Here is a 22,621-nt window from a genome sequence, read left to right on the forward strand (position 1 = left end):
TGAGGGGTTAACACATAAGCCAGCGAGCTGCCTCGAACAGCCTCCTCAGCACAAACGAGGGAGCTGGGTGGATGCACTCAGCCTCAGCGCAGGGCTGACAGTCTGACTTCACTGCTTATTCCCATAGAGAAGTGACATGATGCATGCAGAATGATGGCAGTTCTGGGGTTGCCGCTGAATACAAAGGAGCCAGGAAAAAACCTCCCATTCTTAAATAACATTTATTATTGTTGGAAAGAAGTCTCTTTTCATGAGAACAATTCTCACATTTATTTAAAGGTATACTGGTTATGGTTATAGAAGCAAATTTCACTGAGGTGTTCTATATGAAGTATGCCCGACTACGCCTCTGAGTTCAGCAATCTAATGTTCACAATGTGTTGGCTGCCATTAGCTATGTATCCAAACATGCCTTTTATTTTTTTTTCCCCCTTTTAGAACATGTGCCTGCACAGGGTGGAGAACGAAACGCCAAGGGCCTGCTAAAAAGGAGAAGCCTAGAAAAGATAAAATTCCTGCAGCAGCTCTGGTCAACTGCAGCCGTGGGTGCAGGAACAGTGTTTATGTGGGGAGGCGCTGCGCCCAGTGGTTTCTCGGTTGAATGGTGTGAGAGAGCCCTTGAGGTTTTCTGCGGCGGCGGAGGAAGAGAGAGATGCCATTTACTGAATCCAGTCGATGTTCAGGCAGCGTGCTATGAATGCAAACATGTCTGAGACTTCTTCTATCACTTTGGCCGTGGGCTTCCCGGCCCCGTGGCCCGCCTTGGTGTCCACGTGGATAAGCAGGGGGTTGTTCTGCTTCCGGCTGCGGCCCACGAGGTGCTGAAGGGTGGCGATGAACTTGAGGGAGTGAAGCGGGACCACGCGGTCATCATGGTCTGCGGTGAGGAGAAGCATGGACGGGTACTGGATGTCGTCTGCCTCTGGCAGCTTCACGTTGTGCAGTGGAGAATATCTGAAAGGCAAAGGCACTTCCATGAGGCCAGGTATCAAAAGGAGAGCTCTGCGTGTCCACTAGGTTAATCACGCAGAGACCTGTGTCGTTCATCAGCAGTGAGGACTGTGGCCAGCTGGTCCCTGGGTGACCACTGCAGACATTATGGTGGGCTGTGACTGGCCAGGGCTATAGGAGGCTGGGGAGCCCTGTCATTTATTTGGCCCTCGCTCACAGGGCTGCTGGAACAACCCAAACTATATGCACCCTGACTGTCTTGAGGTGAATATTTGCATATTTTTCAGGCTGAATTTTTCACTGCAACAAAGTGGACTGGTTGTCCCTTTGTTTATTATTACATGAGAAAACATTTTAAACTGAAGTATAGTTGATTTACGATATTAGTTTCAGGTAATTCAATATATTCTTACAGATTATAGTCCAATTAAAGTTATAAAATAATGGCTCTATTCCCTGAGCTGCAGAGCACATCCTTGCAGCTTACTCATTTTATACACAGTGGTTTGTATCTCTTAGTCCCCGACTCCCATCTTGCTGATTGTTCTTTTAAATCACTGACTATGGATATAATAGGTGCAAGCCTTTCTTTTGTTGAAGAATTTGAAATCCACAGTGTCTGGCAGCTTTTTGCCTGTTTGGTATCTATCAAATCTTTATTCTGATCTCAGCTTGATAGTCTTAGCAAGAACACAGGTCCCCACCGGGCCTAGTTTCTGTCTGAAAACCAGGGAACCTGAGCTGGGCCGCTGATCTGCTGGCTCACAGTCCAGCAGAGACTGACTGTGGCCAATGGTGAGAAAGTTGGTGCAGGAGGAACCGTCTGAAGCACAAGATAAATTTGCAGTTAACAAAAGGTTTTCAAAAACTAAGTACAATCAGATTAAATGCTTGATGCTAATTAAGTAAAGTGAAAGAAATCTCTGAGTATTTCTTCTTTACTTTTAATTTTTTTAATATAAATTTATTCATTTTAATTGGAGGCTAATTACAATACTGTAGTGGTTTTGCCATACACTGACATGGATCCGCCACGGGTGCACATGTGTTCCCCATCCTGAACCCCCCTCCCCACTCCCTCCCCATCCCATCCCTCTGGGCCATCCCAGTGCACCAGCCCCGAGCACTTGTCTCATGCATAGTCAATACGGCTGTCTTTCTTTTTTTTTTTTAATACGGCTGTCTTATTTCTCAGAGTGTTCAGTATTAATGAATCAACTATTTTAGTAGAGTTTTATTTTGTAGGGTGAATAGGCAAAAATAGTAAAATTTCTGCTCAGTTAACCAAGTCAAGACTAAAACTTTCTGGGGTTTAGTCTCCTGATAGGTAAGATGGGTGTGACAATGGATCTGTTTTCTGATCTCACTTCAGAGTATTTTTGGATCAACCCTGGTCCTCCAGATAAGGATTAGTTCTGTGGGAAAACAAGCTTGGAAATTCTTTTTACGAATGATACCTCTCCCTGCCTCAAGAGTCACATACCACATTTTTATATTAAAGATTCTGAGAAGTTCTGTAGGAAAAAAAAAAAAGTCTGTTAGGCTTTATTTATCCCAGCCATTCACAAACTTCGAAATCTAGATCTTTTTTCGGGGGGACCCCCTCCAGTATAGTGGATTCAGTTCTCTGCTCACTTGGGAGCAGATGAGAGGACATGTAGCCCTGTGAGTGCTAGGCTGGAAAAAGTAAGGTCTGAAATAGGAGTATCACTGATGTATTGACAGAAAAAATATTAAGAACTCTTTTATTGCTTTCAAATTAATTTTAGAAGTATTGGGTTCCAGTGAATATTTTGTTGTCTTCAACATACAATTAATTCAGTCTTTTCAACTGAGTATAAATGGGACCTCGCCCCCTAAATGCCTATTTTCTCTAAGTTAATTTGAACTATGACTCCTTCAGATATTCAGCGTTCACCAGATGTGTCAGTGGGGCTACTTGTATATTTTTAAAGTTACACTTTCCCCCCTCCTACAGAACAGAATTTAGCAGTTTGAAAGTATTCAATTAAAAAAATCCAAGTCATTTTAGCCAAATATCTAAGTGGAGAACTAGCCATACTGCTGCTGCTGCTAAGTCGCTTCAGTCGTGTCCGACTCTGTGCGACCCCATAGACGGCAGCCCACCAGGCTCCCCCGTCCCTGGGATTCCCCAGGCAGGAATACTGGAGTGGGTTGCCATTTCCTTCTCCAATGCATGAAAGTGAAGAGTGAAAGTGAAGTCACTCAGTCGTGTCTGACTCTTAGCAACCCCATGGACTGCGACCCACCAGGCTCCTCCGTCCATGGGATTTTCCAGGCAGGAGGACTGGAGTGGGGTGCCGTTGCCGTCTCCGGAACTGCCATACAAAGCACATCAAATGAAGGAAAAAACCTGACTTGAGAAACTAAAGTTACTGTATCGAAATCTATAGCTGACTGAAAAGACTGGGATGGGACACAGGCTCCTGATGCTATTCCAAGGGCAGCTCCTTAACACTGCTGGTAAATCCCCCCGGATCCTGCTGTGGGAAGTAAAGAGAACCAAGAGCCAAAGAAGAATGCAGCTTACAGTCTTGAGAATCTAGATGTCTGCCATTTTCTGTTATCGCCAAAGTGGTTGAGGGATATAAATATTTCAATAATGCAACTTGTAGTTTCAAACGTGGGCTTCCCAGGTGGCTCAGTGGTAAAGAATCCACTTACCAATGCAGGAGATGTGGGTTCCAACCCTGGGTCAGGGAAATTCCCTGGAGAAGGACATGGCAACCCACTCTAGTATTCTTCCCTGGGAAATCCCATGGACAGAGGAGCCTGGAGGGCTACGGTCCATGGGGTTGCAAAAGAGTTGGACACAATTTAGCAACTAAACAACAACAAAGTTTCAAACATAAGTGGTTATACTGAAAGCACAAAATAACTGTACTTGCATATATTCCTATTTCCTTTTTTTAACTGAGAAAAAGAATCCTATATATATATATATATGTTATAATGATACCTTTTTTAAAATTAGTTTTTAATTGCTGTATCAACAAAAACCACACAGATTTCTTATCTCATAGTAAGTCAGAAGTCTGAGTTGGTTTGACTGGGTTCTCTGGCTGTCTCAAGGTTGAAATCAAGGTGTTGGCTAGCTGGGCACTTATTAAGAAGTTCTAGGGAAAAATCTACTTCTGGACTCATTTCAGTTGTTGCCAGAATTCAGCTCCACAAGGCTGTAGGATTGAGGTCCTCATTTCTTGGACAGCTATTGGTTGGGGTTGATGTCGGGTTGTAAAGGTCCCCTTCCTCCGTTTTCAAAGCCGGCAGTGGTGGGTCTAGTTCTCCTCGTGCTTCCAGTCTCTCTCATCTCCTTTTCTGCTGCATCCCTGACTCTTGCCAGAGATGGTGCCCTACCTTGAAGGGCTTGTCATTAGATTAGGCTCTCTTGATAATCCAGGACAATGTTTCCACTCTGATCAGCTGATTAGTAACCTTCATTTAATCTGCAAAGTCCCTGCAGAGCAGTCCACAGATCAGTCAACCATTGAAGAACCAGGGGGACAGGAATCCCGGGGGACTATCTTTAGGATTCTGCCATCACATCTTTGTTATTTTTGCTCAAGACCAGATCAGAACTAGGAAGACAGATAAGTATCTCCACCACATACCCTACTTTTGCAGTGAATTACACGTAAACATGAGATACTGAAGGGGACAGTCAAACATACCCTTTTGACTGAGTTCAGTATTCTGACATCAAATCGTGAACAATACAAACATGTCAGTATGAATCAAAACCTTACTTGATAAGCCATTCAAAATGTTGTTTGTTGTCTGAGCAGCCATAATCAGTGGTCCAGGCGTGACCAATGGTGTATTTATGGAACTTCAGCATGTCCATTACTCCAACTTGGGCAATAACGCAACCAAAGAGGTCAGGACGCTGATTGGCACAGGTAGCTAAAAATCAAGATAGAAAAAGGAGGTTGTCCATCATTAAACATCTGTCATAAACAAACCCAAATGAGAACAAAACACTTAAATGTTTTCTGAATCCTGATGGTCTTTTTTTCCCAAAAGCACAGGAAGAAACTATCAGAAATCACTTGCCCAAGAGTCTGCAAGCTTTCCCCCTGCTTCCAGTATATATCCGAGGGGTGGAATATTTTCATCAGTAGTGGACATGTAACTCTTCATGAAAACCTCAGACTTTCTGTAAAATCTGTGCTGCTCCCAGCCCTAGCTGCTTTCACAGGTGATGCAGGATATTAACGAACTTGTGCAGGGTCTCAAAACTAGCCTGTGATCTTGTGACATAGTAAGAAATACCTGTTTAATCTTTGTCCCTGGTTCCTAGAACAGAGCTCCTAAAACCCTTGCGAGTTTCCTGAGTGACAGGGTAAGAGGAGTATTTTTCATAATTCATAACTAACCCCTCTCAACCATATCTGAATTCATGCTAATGAGGTGGCTCTTGCTGGGTTCCTAGACAGCTTCAGGATGGGGGCTGGCTGACCAAGGAACCACGTGATAGGAGGATTGGACCTTTTGGTACCTCCCCTGACGTCTGGGGAGAGGAGCGGGGCTGGAGGTAGTGATTCATGGCTACTGACTTAATCAATCTAGCCTGTGTAACAGAACCTTCATGAACACCAATGGAGTCTGGAGAGCTCCCGGGCTGGTGAACACTGGGAGGTGCTAGGACCATGGCGCACTCACAGGGCATGGAGGCTCGGCGTGCACCTGCCCCAGCTACATACCTCCTCTGGCTTGTCCCCAAGTTCCATCCTTTATAACAAACCGGCAAGTGTAAGAGCGTTCCTGAAAGTGAAAGTCACTTAGTCGTGTCCAACTCTTTGTGACCCCATGGACTATACAGTCCATGGAATTCTCCAGGCCAGAATACTGGAGTGGGTAGCCTTTCCCTTCTCCAGGGGATCTTCCCAACCCAGGGATCGAACCCAGGTCTCCTGCATTGAGGGCAGATTCTTTACCAGCTGAGCCACCAGGGAAGCCCAAGAATACTGGAGTGGGCAGCCTTTCCCTTCTCCAGTGGATCTTCCTGACCCAGGAATCGAACTGGGATCTCCTGCATTGCAGGCAGATTCTTTACCACTTGAGCTATCAGGGAAGCCCTAAGAATGTTCCTGAGTTCTATCAAATTATTGAACTCGAGGAGGAGGACCTGGGAACCCCCAATTTATAGCCATCAATCAGAAATATGAGAGGTCTAGAACTTGTGATTGGTGTCTGCAGCGGGGACTGTCCTTTGGGTCTGTGCTAACTCTGAGTAGTGTCAGAATGGAACTGAATTGTGTGACACCCAGTTGGTATCTGGAGAGTTGGACCATTGGTTGCTGTGGGACCCACCCTCCTACCCCTTCCTGCATTTGGCATCAGAAGTGTTGTAAACAGCAACAGTTGATAATAGGTATAGCTCAAAGCAGAACAGAGCCTAAGACCCAATTCAGAGCTCTATCAGATACTGACATATTTTCTTGTCCTGTTTTAAAAATACTCTTCTTTGTATACTTAGAAATTTATTTTTTGGATAATTCAATAAATGTTTATTGAACATCTGCCATGTGCCTTGCACTAGGCATGGGGCCTGGGGATATGTCAGTGAATAATTTAGTGGGAAAGATAAAAGAAGTGAATGGGCAGTTACAGTGTGGCATTCACTTCTGTTGAGAAAGTGTGGGTACTATGGAAGAAGGGTGTAGGCCAGCATAATGAAACTGGGGAGGCTTTGGGAGGAAGTAACATTAAAGCTGGCATGACGAGGAGTTAGTCAAGAGATGTGAACTTTTCCTGCCTCTGGCAAGAGACAGTTCCCACTGCAGTTTAGATGTCAGTGCTTATTCATGATACCGATTTCTGAGTCCTACCCCTGCAGATCTCCTCCTCCTCACTCAGAGGTGGGAGGGGCAGGAAGATGTTCTTTTAAATAAGCACTTTAGCATCTTGATGGACAAACTCCATCTCTGAAGGTCCCATAAAGGACCTGGTTTATTAAAAGGCATAAACCAATTCCTGGAAATACAACTCCAAAAATGGACTTATTGGATGAACCAGTAAATTACAACACAATTCTCCCACTACTAAAATCAGGTGGTATTTTCAACATCTTTTCCCATTAAATAGTTTAGATTCACCCTAAGTTGTTCTTTCTTTTTTATTAATACTTGTTTAATTCATATGAAAACTTAGTTGGCTCAAACTCAAAATATACTAAGAATCAGACCACTTCTTATTACTTCCATCATCACACCCAGGTCCATGCCACCATCCTCTCATTGAGACAGCAGCCACCTCACTGGTCTTCTGCTTTTCTGTCCTCGCCTCTTCTGTCTACCCTAACACAGCAACAGATCAATCCACGGTCCTGATTTAAACATGTCAAATTATATGCTGACTCTTCGCGACCCCATGGACTGTAAAGTCCACGGAATTCTCCAGGCCAGAATACTGGAGTGGGTAGCCAGCGTTTCCTTTCTCTAGGGGGATCTTCCCAACCCAGGGATCGAACCCAGGTCTCCCACATTGCAGGCGGATTCTTTACCAGCTGAGCCCCCAGGGAAGCACCCGGGAAGCTGGGTTTCCCTGGTGGTTCAGACGGTAAAGTGTCTGCCTGCAATGTGGGAGACCCAGGTTCGATCCCTGGGTTGGGAAGATCCCCTGGAGGAGGAAATGGCAACCTACTCCAGTACTCTTGCCTGGGAAATTCTATGGATAGAGGAGCCTGGTGGGCATCACCGACTCAATGGACGTGAGTTTGAGTGAACTCCAGGAGTTGGTGATGGACAGGGAGGCCTGGTGTGCTGCAGTCCATGGGGTCGCAAAGAGTCAGACATGACTGAGCGACTTCACTCACTCAAATTATATGCTACTTCTCTGCTCAAAACCTTCCCAAAGGCTTCTCAGAGCAAACCATGCTCTCTGACAGCTGTGAGTCCCGCCTGGTTAGGTTCCCAGCACCCCTAACCTCTCCCCTTGCTCTCCCTTGCTGTCCGTGCCAAGCCACAGACGTGGGTCAGGCCCGTCATGCCACCTGCCTCAATTAACTAGGATGAAGGCTCCGTGAGGGTGTTGTCTGTTTCATTTGCTGACATATTCCCAGTATCTGGAAAAATGCCCAGCACTTGCCCAATACATATTTGTTGAATAGATAAATTTGTGGTTATTTGGTATTTAAGAATATTATCCATATCCTTTCTCAATTTTTCTTTAAATTGAAGTATAACCGACATAAAGTGTATTAGTCTCAGGTGTAAAACAGCAATGTGGTATTTTTATGGATCACAAAATGATCACCATGATAAGTCTAGTTACCATCTCATCACACAAAGTTATTAGATATTATTGACTATATCCCCTATCTATATAGTATATCTCTGAGCTATTTTATCACAAAGTTTGTACCTCTCAATTGCCCTCATTTATTTCACTCATCTTCCCATCCCACTCCACTCTGGCAGCCACTAATTTTTCTGTATCTATTACTAGTCTGTATTTGCTCAGTTGTACTTTTACATTTCTCATATAAGTGAAATATGGTAACTGTCTTTCTCTGACTTATTTTACTTATTATACCCTCTAGGTCCACTCATGTTGTTGCAAATAGCAAGATTTCATTCTTTTCTATGGCTGAGTAATATTCCCCTGTTTGTATATTATACATATAAATATTTTTTATCCATTAATTTATTAATGGACACTTAAGTTGCTTTCATATCTTAGCCATTGTGAATAATACTAGAATGGACATAGGGGTATGTATCTTTTTGAATTAGTGGTTTTGACTTATTTGAAAAAAATTACCCAGAAGTGGAACTGCTGAATCATAGTTGTTCTATTCTTACTTTTTAAGGAACCTTCATACTGTTCTGTATAGTGGAGAACAGTTTACAGTCCCACGCGTGCATGAGGGTTCCCTTTTACTGCATCCTTGTCAACACTTATTATTTGTTGTCCTTTTGATACTAGCCCTATTGACAGTGTGAGATGGTGTCTCATTGTGGTTTTGATTTGCATTTCCTTGGTGATTAGTAACCCTGAGCATATTTTCACGTGTCTATTGGCCATAAGTATATCTTCTCCGGGAAAATGTCTATTTAGGCCCTCTGCTCATTGTTAACTATTTGTTTTTGATGTTGAGTTGTATGGGTTCTTAGGCTATTTTGGACATGAAGCTCTTAGCAGATACATTGTCTGTAAATACCTTCTCAGGTTCAGTAGGCTGCCTTTTCATTTTGTTGGTAGTTTTCTTCGCTGTGCAAAAGCTTATTAGGTTGCTACAGTCCCATTTGTTTGTTCTGCTTTTGTTTCCCTTGCCTGAGGAGACATATCCAAAAAAATTTCATGAAGACCAATTCAGTGTACTGCTTATGGTTTCTTCAAGGGGTTTTATGGCTTCAGTTTTTATAAATATTTTTTTGAGTTTATTTTCATATACGATGCAAGAAAGTAGTCCAGTTTGACTCTTTTGCATGAAACTGTCTAGTTTTCCCAACACCATTTATTGACAAGGCTACCGTTTTTCCACTGTATATTCTTCCTTCCTTTGTTGTGGGTTTACCATATATGTGGGTTTATTTTGGGGTTCTCTATTTTGTTACATTGACCTTTATGTCTGTTTCTATGCCAGTACCATATTGTTTTGGTAACTAGAATTTGCAGTACAGTTTGAAATCAATGAGCATGATACCTCTAGCTTTGTTCATCTTTTTCAAAATTGTTTTGGCTATTTGGGGTCTTTTGTGCTTCTTATTTGTTCTAATTCTGCAAAATGGCCATTGATATTTTGATAGGATTTGCATTGACTCTGTACATTGCCTTGGGTAGCAGGGTAATTTTAATAATATTAACTCTTCAAATCTATGAGCATAGTATATCTTTTAATTGGTTTGTGTCACCTTCAGTTTCATCATGTCTTACAATTTTCAGTGTACATGTCTTTTGCCTCTTTGATTCGATTTATTACTAGGTATTTTATTCTTTTTGGTGCAATTTTAAATGGGATTGTTTTCTTAATTTCCCTTGATAATTTGTTAAGGTATAGAAATGCAACAGATTTCTATATATTGATTTTGTATGTGCAACTTAATTAGTTCTATGATGGCATCTTTAGGATTCCCTATATATAGTACCATGTCATCTGCAAACAGTGGCAGTTTTACTCCTTTTCTAATTTGGATTACTTTTCTTTCTTTTGCTTGTCTGTTGCTGTGGATAGGACTTCCAATATAATGTTAACAGGAGTGGTGAGTGATTCTCTTGTCTCAATAAGACCCTTTTCTTTTTTTTTTTTGTTTTTTGTTTTTTGTCAATAAGACCCTTTTCTTGTTCCTCACATTAGAGGAAATGCTTTTGGCTTTTCACTGTTGAGTATGATATTAGCACTTGTCATACATGGCCTTTATTATATTGAGATGTGTCCCTCTATACCCACTTTGTTAAGAGTGCTTAATCACAAATGGATGTAGAATTTTGTCAAAAGATATTGAACCATCCTTACATCCCTGAGATAAATCCTACTTGATCACAGTGTATGATCCTTTCAATGTACTGGTGAATTTGGCTAGCTAAGACTTTGAAGCTTTTCACATCTATGTTTATGAGTGATACTGGCCTGCAATTTTCTTTTTTCTATGTGTGGTATCTTTGGTTTTTATATCAGGGTGATGCTGACCTTGTAAAATGAGTTCAGAAGTGCTCCTTCCTCTTCAATTTTCTGGAACAGTTTGAGAAGACAGGTGTTGACTTCTCTCTAAATGTTTCATAGAATTCACCCGTGAAGACATCTGGTCCTGACGTTTTGTTTGCTGGGAGTTTTCTTTTTTTTTAATTTACTGATTCAACTTCATTACTGGTAATTGGTTTGTTAAGACTTTCTTCCTGATTCAGTCTTGGGAGATGGCTAGTTTCTAGGAACTTATCCATTTCTTATAGGTTGTCCACATTATTATGCATAATTATTCATAGTATCTTAGGATCCTTTGCATTTTTTATGGTGTTGGATGTGATTTCTCTTTCATCTCTGATTTTCTTTGGGCCTTCTCTGTTTTTCTTGATGAGTCTTGGTAAAAGTCTGGTAAAATTTTTTCATCGTCTCAAAGAAACAGCTCTTAGTTTTATCGATCTTTTGTACTGTTTTTCAGTCTCTTTTACTGCTCTAATTTTTATTATTGTAGTCACTTTAGGTGTTAGGTTAGATTCCATTTTCATTTGTCTCTAATTTTAATTTTCTTAATTTTCTCTTTATCAGTGACCCACTGGTTGTTCAGTACCTTATTGTTCAGCCTCTGTTCATTTTTTGCAGTTTTTCCTTGTAGTTGATGTTTAATCTCATACTGTTGTGGTTGGAAAAGATGCTTGATGTAATTTCAACCTTCTTAAATTTATTCAGATGTGTTTAGTAGCATAGCATATGATCTATCCTGGAGAATGATCCATGTGCACTTGAAAAGAATGTGTATTCTGATGCTTTTGGATAGAATGTTCTTAATCTACTTAGTCTATCTAATCTAATGTATCTTTAAAGTCAGTATTTCCTTAATGATTTTCTGTCTGGAATGTCTATCCATCGAAGTAAATGGAATACTAAAGTCTCCTGTTATTGTTTTACTCTTGGTTTCTCCCTTTACGTCATCAATATTTGCTTATACATTTAGGTACTTCTATGTTGGGTGCATAAATATGTTTTTAAAATTTTATTTTATACTATAGTTAATTTACAATGCTGTGTGTGTTTTAGGTATACAGCAAAGTGATTCATATATACATATGCACATATCCATTCTTTTTCAGATTCTTTTCCACATAGGTTATTATAGAATGTATGTTCCCTGTGCTATACAGTAGGTCCTTGCTGATTATTTTATATATAGTAGTGTGTCTTTGTTAATCCCACACTCCTAACTTATCCCTACTTCCTCTTCTCCCTGTAGTAACTGTAAGTTTGTTTTTGAAGTTCTCATTTTTTTAGAACTGTTTTTTCTGTTCAGCTTGTATGATTTTCATTATTCTGTTTTCCAGGTCTCTGATCCATTCCTCTATATCATCTAATCTACTGTTGATTCTTGCTGCTGCTGCCGCTGATGCTAAGTCACTTCAGTCGTGTCCAACTCTGTGCGACCCCATAGACGGCAGCCCACCAGGCTCCCCCATCCCTGGGATTCTCCAAGCAAGAACACTGGAGTGGGTTGCCATTTCCTTCTCCGATGCATGAAAGTGAAAAGTGAAAGCGAAGCCGCTCAGTCGTGTCCAACTCTATGTGACCCCATGGACTGAAGCCTACCAGGCTCCTTCGTCCATGGGACTTTCCAGGCAAGAGTACTGGAGTGGGGTGCCATTGCCTTCTCCGTGATTCTTACTAGTATGTATATATTCTTTTATTTCAGTTATTGTACTCTTCACCTCTTCTTGCCTCTTCTTTTTATTTTCTAACTCTCTGTTAAACTTCACACCATGTCCATCCATTCTTCCCCTGAGTTTGTGGAGCATCTTTATGATCATTACCTTGAGCTCTTTATTGGATAAGATTGCTTATCTCCACTTTGCTTAGTTCTTCTTCTAGGGGTTTTAGCTTGCCTCCTTGGTTTAGAACATAGCTCTGTCTTTTCATTTTGCCTAACTCTGTGTTTGTGTATGAGGTGGGTTGGTTATGTGCTCTGAGACCCCCATGCAGCTGACGTCCTACCACAGCAGCAGACTCCCGTGTGGTGACCCCCACATGGTGTAGGGGTGCATGGCCCTTCTGTGGTGGCAGGGCCAACTACTTTCGGTATGCTGGCAGGCCAGGCCTGTCTGCATGAGCAGAGCTGGTGCCAGTCTGCCGGTGGGTAGAGTGCTGATGGTAGCCAGAGGGGGGACTCCAGAATGGTGCTTCTCAGCACCAGCGTCCTTGTGGTAAAATAAGTTCCCCCAAATGGCTGCCCCCAGCATCTGTGTCCCCGCTAGGAGTCCCAGTTGCCTCCTGCCCCTCTGGGAGGCTCTCCCAGATTAGCAAGCAAATTTGACCAGGCTCCTTTCAAATCACTGCCCATAAGCCGGGACTCGGAGCATGTGAGATTTTGTGTGCACTCTAAGAGTGGAGTCTCCATCTCCCACAGCCCTCTCACTCTCCTGAAAGGAAGATCAGAGCCAGGTGTTCTGGGGGCTTGTCTTCCTGGTGAGGGGTCTCTGGACTGGGGAGCCTGCTGTGGGGTCTTGAACCTCTCTCTCTTTCGGAAGGATTATCCTGCAGTTGTGAATATCCTCCCATTTGTGGGCTGCCTGCCTGCCTGAGGCTGTAGGTCTTGACTATACTATGCATCTGCCCCTCCTTACCCATATCATTGAGGTTCCTTCTTTGTATCTTCAGCTATAGAAAATCTGTTAGTCTGTTAGTCTTCAGGTTGTTCTCATAGTTGTTCTGTAAATAGTTGTTAATTTTGGTGTGCCCATGGAAGAAGGTGAGCTCAAAGGCTCGCCATCTTGGCCACATCTCTACCCTTTCCAAATTTAAACAAATTATTTCGGACATACACATTTTACCTCCATGGGAAAATGTTGTTTTTTTTTTCAAGTCTATATTCTATTGGGGTAAAAAAGTAAGGGGTAGAAAAGTAAGGGAAGGAATTCAAGTTTTGACACGAGTTAGTATATTTCAAAGACAAGGAAACAGGGAATGTCAAAATCCCCTGGGAACAGAATTGAAAGCTGAAAACTGTCACATGTGCTTTTTAGGCTGAGTCTCTCTATGCTAATCTACATTTGTAAAATGGCCCCTCGTCTCCTGGTGACGCTGGAGGTGGGACCCAGCAAGCAGAGTGCAGGCCCACTATAAATGTCCACTGCAATGTTAAGTACTGCCGAGAGACGAAAGCAAAGTAAAATTTCATTAAAACTACCAAAACATAGGAAAATCTACTTAGAGGCAGTGCCACAGAGAGGTTAAAAGAGCAGAATCTACAACCATGGTGCTAATCATCAGCCCCAGCATCACCACCACACTAGCAAGCTTCTCTACCTCTCAGAGCCCCATCTCCCAGGCTGCATGCCTGTCAAGGGCTCGGCACTGGGCCTGGCACACAGGTGCTCAGCAGGTGAACTATGACTAAGGCTATTTCGTTGCTTTTAAGCTATGGATCCGTCTTTGCATGGACCTCATTTTCCTTTATGACTTCTTTCTCTGCACCCACAGCGTTTAGCATCCCATGGCGTTAGGTATTCAACAAGCATTTATACCTAGTGATCACGGGTGGCTAGCACAGTCAGAGGGGTGTTACTTGGTTCAGTCCTGTGCTGCCTGAACTCGAGAGACTTGTGGGCTTGGTCTGTGGGAAGGGAGTCCCCACCCAGGGGAGGGAAGGGTGAGAACTGTGGTCCAGAAGAGCTCAGAACAGGGAGGAGGAGAGCTCATCATGCTCTGATGAGCTGAGTCACTAGTTGTGTCTTCATATGTTATTAGATACCCAAATACAAACAGGTTTTGCTTTTTCTGTACCACTGCTACCATCCATGAGCCCAAAGTTAGAGTATCTGAAAACTCTTAAGAGTTAACTAGTAAAGTACAATGAATAAACCCAGTTCTCACCTACTAAGAGGCCTCCATTTGAACCTCCATTAATAGTGAGCCTCTTGGGAGACGTGTAACCTTCCTTGATAAGATATTCAGCAGCACACTGAAAGTCATCAAAGCAGTTTTGTTTGTTGGCCAAGATGCCACCTGTAATGTGCCAAAGTGAAAGATAAGTTAATTAACAAAATACTAAAAAAAAAAAAAAGAAAAATCAACAAAAACATTTTAACCTAAGAGGAATTCAAATGATGATAAGGCATAGTTTCAACTACTGATCAACTTAAACACAATGAGCTAACACTACATTTAGAAAAATGCCTCAATGTATGCACTACAGAAATCCATCATCAGTACCATAACTGCTCATCCATATGGTGCCTTTGCATTTTTCTAAAACCTCTTAGAACTTATAAGGCAAATGCCCCAAAGGGAAGAGATGATCTGTCATGATGTCTGACCACCATGAGAACAAAAATGAGAAAGCATGTCATCAACACGAACTTGTGTCCTGGGAGGAGCTGGACTCACTGACACACGACCTGGAGCAGAACTGAGTCCTCCGAGAGCTCCACAGAGAATGTGACGATGGAGGTGAGCTCACTGCCTCTTTCCTGGGAAGATGAAGGTGCTCTGCACAGACAGGCTCATGTCTCACCTCTCCTCTCTGCAGGACTTTGAGATGGGTAAGTGATTTTGAGAACTAAAGTTCTCTGATTTTGCCCTCAGCTATTTATTCAAGAACTTAAGTAGGAATTTGGAGAAGGGAATGGCAACCCACTCCAGTATTCTTGCCTGGAGAACCCCACGTAGAGAGGAGCCTGGAAGGCTATAGTCCATAGGGTCGCAAAAAGTCAGACATGACTGAGTGACTCACACACACAGGAGGAATTAGGTGATTAGGTGGGGGAATGTTGTTGCACAAAGTAGCTTATTAGTTTTAGTCTTTGTTGGCCCTGCAGCATGCAGGGTCTTCCCCTGCCAAGGACTGAATGCATGCCCTGCTTCAGCAGAACTGCAGTCTTAACCATTGGTCCACCAAGGAAGTCCCTAGTTTTTCTAGTCTTTTTTTCCTCTCTAGTCTTGACTGAAGAGATCTCAAAGATCTCCCCAGAGAATCTCAGCTTTCTCATAGTCAAATGAACACATTAAGAGAGGAAGACCTGTAAGGTCTTAAAATATCTAAAAATAAAGGCCAAAAGTCAAAGTCATGCTCTCAAAGGAATGGGTACCTGAAATAACTGCCTATGAAATGAACAAAAAGCAGACATAGATCTGATTAGATATTTGAGATTAAATATAACCATTTTTGCAGAAATTGAATTAAGGATGAAGCAGTACTACTGAAGAAATTTTTTCATATCAAAACAAATGTTATTAAGATTTTAATTGAATTAGAATGGCTAGGATAACTTAGTTTCCAGGAATAATATAATTTTGGGTATATGACTATATTTTTTAAAGGGCATTGAATTTTAAAACTCAATTAACAGAATGGAATCTATATTTATCAATGTTCAATATGACAGGGTCTAACTGAAAAGGTCCATTTGGGGTCCTTTCGCTGCCTAAATTGGGAGAACATCTATGATCAATCTAAACACAGGTAAGCAACTTTCAGCTTCAGTCAAGCTGCAAACTTCCCTCCCCCCAAGGCTTTTGGAAAATAACTTGGTTATATTTAATACAAAGATGAGAAAGTTGACCAAGACCAAGGGAGGGCACTCTTCCCTATCAGAGCTCAATGGACCACCTAAGGAACAAAAGAATTTTACGGTGAAGGACTTGGGTCCTTTGAGAAGGCCACAGTGTCAGAAGTCCATGCAGGTGGGTGTTTAAGTGTGAACATGAAAATTTTTAAACCAGAAAATTGGGTGAATCAAGGGCTCCACACTTAGCATATTGGTTTGGGATGTAAATCAAACATATAGTATATTGACATTTTATTTTTATTCTCCTTTTCTTAGTCATCTCTTAATATCACAGTTTCACAGTATGATTTTAGGGTAATTAAACTCTAATATCAGGTCCAAGTCAAAATTATACAATAAATTCTATGCTGTTTCAAATACAATGACAATCAGTAAAGCCTTCAGGGATGATACCTGGCAGCAGTTGGCCCAACAATGGCTGGGGCCCCATGTGTTCACTGGGGACATTCAATCTTGCTAAGATGCTCAAGTAGTTTGCTAACATTGGTCCTTGGGGTGCATGCTGAAGACCTAAGGGTCAGTTCTGGGCCTTTCCTGCCTCCTGACACCTAATAGTTACTTAGGAAGAATTCTCTTTACAGATCTACCCTCATCTTTGTTGATCTGATTTGATGCAGCACACCAGAGCCTCTGGCCTCAGGAGGCAGAGAAGAACAAGTGGGTTTATGGATCTGAAGGGTGGTCTTGGATGCTCTTCTGGTGGGAGAAGGGCCCCCTCGCCTGGTGCTGCCCAATCAAGCCCAGGCAATGGGGTCTGCCCCCAGGCCTGCAGACTGTCTTCAACATGATGGCTGATGTCGAGAGGGGAGAAGCAGGGAGCTAGTGGGAGTGAAGGTGCCTCCCGCAAACACAGGAATAAGGTAAGGGAAGAGCATCTTCTTCAAGTTATTGACTCATCTATACATTTCAGATATACAAAAGCCTGGGAGACAGGGCATGCTCCATATGGAGAGAAAAGGAAAATACAGGGCTTTAAAAATAAAGACTGCCATTAATGTTTTTAATTTCCTCAAGCAACTAGAATACATGCTTCAGGAGGCCAGAGACTGAGTCATTAAAACCAGAAAAGAATAACAACTGCATTGTGTTTAATAAAACCTGCACATGATAGTCCCAACAGTAATGCTAGGGGGGGATGCTATTTGTTAGCAGTGTTGGAAAACTTGGAGAAAACAACCAAAAGATGCCCAAACTGGGACTAGGAAAGCTCTATTTTAGAGAGATCGTTTCTCTTACGAGAAAATAACCTGGTTTTGCAGTCTGTTTTAAGACAGCATGGCTTTCACTGTTTAGCATTATCTGGCTAACAGAGGACACAATAAATACCAAAAGTTATCCCCCAGACTCACTTCTGACAGTGATAGATAAAAATGTACCCCATATATTGCTAAAAAAATTGGTTATGGTATGAAGGGGATGCTTCTGAAAAATATGTACTTCATTAAAATAGACTGCCAAGGAAAATGTGAAAAGACTGAGCTGTTAATTTAAACAGACACTGAAACTACAGTTTCAATTTGGAAAGGTGGGGATACTGCCAGCAGTGTGTCTGGAAGCATCCTTATCTCTTCGGCTCCTAACACCTCGGCTCAGACTGTGCCATGTTTGTGTTTCTGCAGAGAATATGCCTCACCTTTATGCCACGTCTCTCCGTATTCGCCACCTCCTCTGATGTTGGCAACTGCAAGGACGCCACCCATGTGTCTCACGAAGATGAGCCTGGACACGCTGAGAGATGGTGGAAAGGTTAACCGTCCGGAAGTGCCCGGCGAGGAGCGCGCTGTCTCCCTCCACCACACGTACCCCTGAAGACACTCCACACGTGGGATCACCCGAACGGGAGCCCAGTGCTTACATAGTTCACTTAAAGCAAGTAATGTAAAACTTCTGACTGATGAACTGCAAAGCCCAGACATTTGCACGAACATTCAGTATACCTCACTTTGAACAGCTGTCTTGGCAACAAAACACTGCCCGGTCACCTGACGCAGCCCTGGTGTGAACACCCAGTATCTGTCTCCAAATTAAGTTGGAAAAAAGAAAGCAAGCTCTTTCTGAAGTATGAAGTTTACACAGGTTTTCCAGAGATTTACATGGTAAACTAGGCGTGAGAGAGACAGAGGAGATCAAGGACACAGAACCAGAAAACAAGAACGGAGTGCCCAGGGCTGCAGGATGTTTTCTAGAAATAAACAGAAGAAACTGTAGCACAGAGCTTCTTTACAAAATTTAGATTTTGTTTTCCTCCTCCTCTTTCCACTGACCCTAACAGTATTAGTACTGAGGTTATTTCTCTGCTTGCTGTAACTGAAATTAATTTTGCTTTGAAAACTCTCTCTGAAATTTTATCATGTTTTCTTTCAGTAACTGGGGAAATGACAGGCTTCGGCAGCCCAAGGCTCCGGATGGTCTGGGTGCTAACTTCCTGGATGCTGAAGATCAGAGGAAGGTGATCTTCAGACACTCATGTGGTCTTTCCTCCCAACATTTTTCCTACACCTTGGATGGTCTCTGCTGAAACTACCAGCACATCCACTGGCTCAGAAAAGAAAACGTGTAAGTACACTTCCTTACTCATCTCAATTCCCAACACAGAACAGGCTTAATAAACACACACAAGGAACAAAGACGAGATCTGTGGGGACCAAGGGAAGGGGGTTCAGGTGCAGACACAGTCTAGACCAGCCTCTGGCTTCTCCTACTGTTTGGAGAAGATCAGATACACAGAGGTGCCACGCTCACCTGTAGTTGGGTGTGATAGATATGTTGAAGCCACCGTAGCCGTATAGGAAGGCAGGGTGAGAGCCATCCAATTTTATGCCCTTTTTATGCACGATGAACATCGGAATCTTTGTGCCATCCTTGCTAGGGTAGAAAATCTAGAGCAAAAGAAAGCAGAGTAGTTAGATTTCACATTCCTGAGGAAGCACTTGAATGCTTTTACATGGGAAAAGTAGGTAGCAAATTCTTTAAGACGCAGAGTGGCACAGTGAAAATCCAGTACCACTAAAGGGCTAGGTGATGACAAAGCATATTTCAGTTTTTATGGAGACAGTGTGGAGTAGTGAGCTCAGGCAGACTTGACTTTGAATTCTTATTCACTAGCAAAAGCTAGGTGACGCTGGGCAAGTTGTCTGGTCTCAGCCTTATTTCTTTATCCCTAAAATGTGGCTGTCATGCCCACCTCTTAGGGTCTCCATGAGGCCCAATTAAGAGAAGAGGCACTCAGTTCTCTGCTCCTGAGCATCCCTCCAAGCACTGGAAAGTCAGATTTAGCTCTTCTATCAAAGAGTCCGATTGAGAAAGACGATTTCTCTAGGAGAGACAGTTTATGTTCAACTTCCTCTTTAAATGTTAAGACACTCAACTCTTCATTTTTCTATGTTCAACTACTAAATAAATGTTAGCAACAACAAAATGCGTGTGAGCTTTATAGAGTAGATGAGGAACAACCCAGAAATCCTATTGTCTTGATTAAACAATGACACTTTCTCCAGTATTGATAATGAAGGCTCACCAAATCTCCCTGAATCTGGACATACTCAGGCAAGTTCAGTTAACATTTCTAGATTCATTACATTTTGGGTAAAAGGAATAAGAGAAAAAGGATTAGCAAGAGAACGTGAAATACTATTCAAACGGTAAGACACACAAAAAGCACCAAGTCACCCAAAGCTGATAATGGCTTTTTTTCAGACAAAAATCTGTAAACAGCTTTCTCTTTGGGGAAACACGGTGTCTTTATCCCAGATGACACCTGTAAAGTGCCCCAGCTTAGAAACATCTTTCTAATAACTTCATAGTCAAAGACACAAATGTCTACAGTCACTGTGACTTGGAGCCATATTCTATCCAAAGCTTTTTAAGGTAGCAGTTCTACTGCAGAAAGTTGCCACAAAGTCCTTGGAAATAAACAGTGAGGGGTGGGCAGGGGAAGTCAAGGCAGATTTGGAGAAAGGCACTACAGGGTCACAGTTAATGCCTGCAAGTCTGGTTGTTATTTTGAAACCTGCCAAGAAACAGTATAACAAGCATTTGCTTCTGACTTTGGAGAGAAATACTGAGAGAGTACATCACTTTGGTCATTAAGGAATCATGGAGAATACACTGCAGAGTTCAAAATCATTCAACGGGACAGAGTCTTATTTAAAGTTACTGAGTGTCAGGTAGCAGCCACTGATAGAAAGTAACTGTGTGGGCAGGACAAGAAAATGCAGAGGAACAAGAGATGGACTGGGATAACGCCCTAACACACAGGGCCCTCAATCAGGAGTAATCTAACCACAGAGGCAGCCGCATCCAGGGAGCGAACGGTCTCACATGGTTCTACCTTAACCAATACAGCGACTTCCCAACTTCCCACCTACCCTCCAACCCCAGCCCCGCACCTATTCCCTCTTTGGTCCAACTGAGCTCTCCTCGGGCCACAGCCGCTCTGCACCAGTCACCTGGACTGGCGCACCTCTGTCCCCACTGAGCTCTCAGACCCTCCTCTTTGCTACCACCTGGAGGAGGATTTCCAGTGCCTGAACTGGTCTGTTCCCATCTGTCTCCAGGACAAAGGAACACCATCCAAAGCACAAAGGCTCCCTTATGCCTGTAGCTGCAAAAAATATACCCAAGCTTTAAGCTGCTCTGGCTCACATGTTAAAATAACAACATTGTAAACACTGTCCCAAAGTAAAAGGGCACTGTGAGGATGATCACAACAATATCATCTTCAAGAAACTCCTTAAAAGGTTATTTCAGACTTGAACATACACACTTAATATATATGTGTACAGATTTTTTCACTATATAGACACAGAGGAGTATTTTATGCCATTTCCATCTATGGAATGGCAGCTGATAATAAACCTTAACCTGACTCTATAAACTGATTCCTCCTGAAGCCACTTCCTTTAAAACTTTTCTTTCAGAGACTTTGTGGGTATTTTCTTTGTAGATCTGCTCAGGAATAAGGAGAAGCTCCTTATTTTCTTGTTCTTCCCAAACCTGGCCCAACCAAAAAGCTTCACCTCAGAATCTACACTAGTGGTTCTTGAACCTTATTGGTTAGACCTAAGAATCTGGCATAAACATGTTAAAAATGCCATTTTCCTAGGCATCATTCCCAGGAATTCGGACCCCATGGTGTGGGATGGATGCCCGAATCTGCAGATTCAGCACATCTGCTGGCTCTTCTGATGCAGGTGGATCTAGGCTCAAAAAACTAGTCACGCTGTTGACTTGTATCATCCCCTCTAGCCTCCTCAGGGACATCAACCAAAAGCAGGTATTTTCCCACAGTCCTTGATAATTCAATCTGAGACTTTACTTCTCTTGACCCAGTTCTCCTGCGATTTTCTTTAGTGACTAGTGATTTTCTTTCAGTGAGTGGTCCACCTATCCTGCCTGGATGCCTTTACAGGCCCGATGTCTGCCGCCACCACCCCCTATCCACTTGTTCATTCAAATATCTGCTGCATGTCCATTATGTGCCAAGCACGGTGCTGAGACATACAGATGAATACGACCCGGATAATCCCTTCTGTCACGGACTTAACGTCTCCAGAGTCAAGTCGACACGTACTGCAAACACCCATCCCTTGGCCCTTAGAACTTGGAGCTCTTCTGAAAGGAACTCGTTTCCCCAGTGACTCCAACTTGTTCTTGTTCTTGCTCTACCTTCTCTTCCTTACTCCTGAGGTATCTGCCTTTTTTCTTTCCTTTTTAAAAAAACTTTCATTACAAAACTCAAACAGTGCTCTGTATCAACCTAGAGGGGTGGGATGGGGAGGGAGACGGGAGGGAGGTTCAGAAGGGAGGGGACATGTGTATTCCTATGGCTGGTTCATGTTGAGGTTTGACAGAACACAGCAAAATTCTGTAAAGCAATTATCCTTCAATAAAAAAATAAAACAACAGCAACAAACTTTCATTACAACATTCAATCCCTTATATCTCTCTGGCTCTGTCAGCCTCCCTTGGGTTTTCTTGCCCAGCTTGTGACCCTCAGGGTGACCCTTGTCACCCATAAAGTATCACTAATGCCTGAAATCCTCTAATTCTAACCTAACCAACTGGGTTCCTTTTCCTTCTCTGGGCTGCTAGGCACTCAGGAAGTGCCAATTCACTTAATTACAGATTAATAATAGTTGAAGTCATGGGCTCTGACCTTATGCCTTTTTTCTAATCAATTCCAGAGTAGCTGTTTCCAGTGTTTTCCATTTTCCTCCATGCCAAGCATCACCCATTTGCATCTGCTGCTCTTTGGATCTGGCTTTGCCTATCTTCATGGGAGTCATCTGTTGGAATTCTTGAAAAACCTTCTGCCACCTTCACTTACCCTCTGAACCCCAGAAGGGTTCACTACTACTGCACTTTTCTGATCACCACAAATTTTTCTTTTTGTATTGTCTCCTTTTCCTTGGCATACAAACAAACTCAAATT

General features: G+C 42.6%; 1 protein-coding gene and 2 long non-coding RNA genes across 3 annotated transcripts in view; 2 read left to right on the forward strand and 1 right to left on the reverse strand.

Moving 5' to 3' along the window:
- Window positions 1-202: 202 nt before the first annotated feature.
- LOC122422752 (prolyl endopeptidase) overlaps window positions 203-22,621 on the reverse strand; it is a 133,563-nt gene continuing 111,144 nt past the window's right edge. The window contains exons 11-15 of the mRNA XM_043439380.1: window positions 18,931-19,067; window positions 17,822-17,916; window positions 14,495-14,626; window positions 4,719-4,875; window positions 203-954 (exon numbers count right to left, since the gene is read on the reverse strand). Coding sequence (XP_043295315.1) covers window positions 660-954; window positions 4,719-4,875; window positions 14,495-14,626; window positions 17,822-17,916; window positions 18,931-19,067 — 816 coding nt within the window. The 3' untranslated portion in view covers window positions 203-659. The remainder of the gene's footprint in view (window positions 955-4,718; window positions 4,876-14,494; window positions 14,627-17,821; window positions 17,917-18,930; window positions 19,068-22,621) is intronic.
- On the forward strand, window positions 12,233-17,036 carry LOC122422757. Its single transcript, XR_006263949.1, has 4 exons — window positions 12,233-12,292; window positions 14,884-15,162; window positions 16,006-16,082; window positions 16,770-17,036. It is a non-coding gene; the product is annotated as an uncharacterized LOC122422757 (long non-coding RNA).
- LOC122422758 lies at window positions 17,305-21,880 on the forward strand. The gene is made up of 3 exons (XR_006263950.1): window positions 17,305-18,247; window positions 18,553-18,744; window positions 21,293-21,880. It is a non-coding gene; the product is annotated as an uncharacterized LOC122422758 (long non-coding RNA).

The sequence above is a fragment of the Cervus canadensis genome, chromosome 20 (assembly GCF_019320065.1).
Source record: "Cervus canadensis isolate Bull #8, Minnesota chromosome 20, ASM1932006v1, whole genome shotgun sequence".
Lineage (NCBI taxonomy): Eukaryota > Metazoa > Chordata > Mammalia > Artiodactyla > Cervidae > Cervus > Cervus canadensis.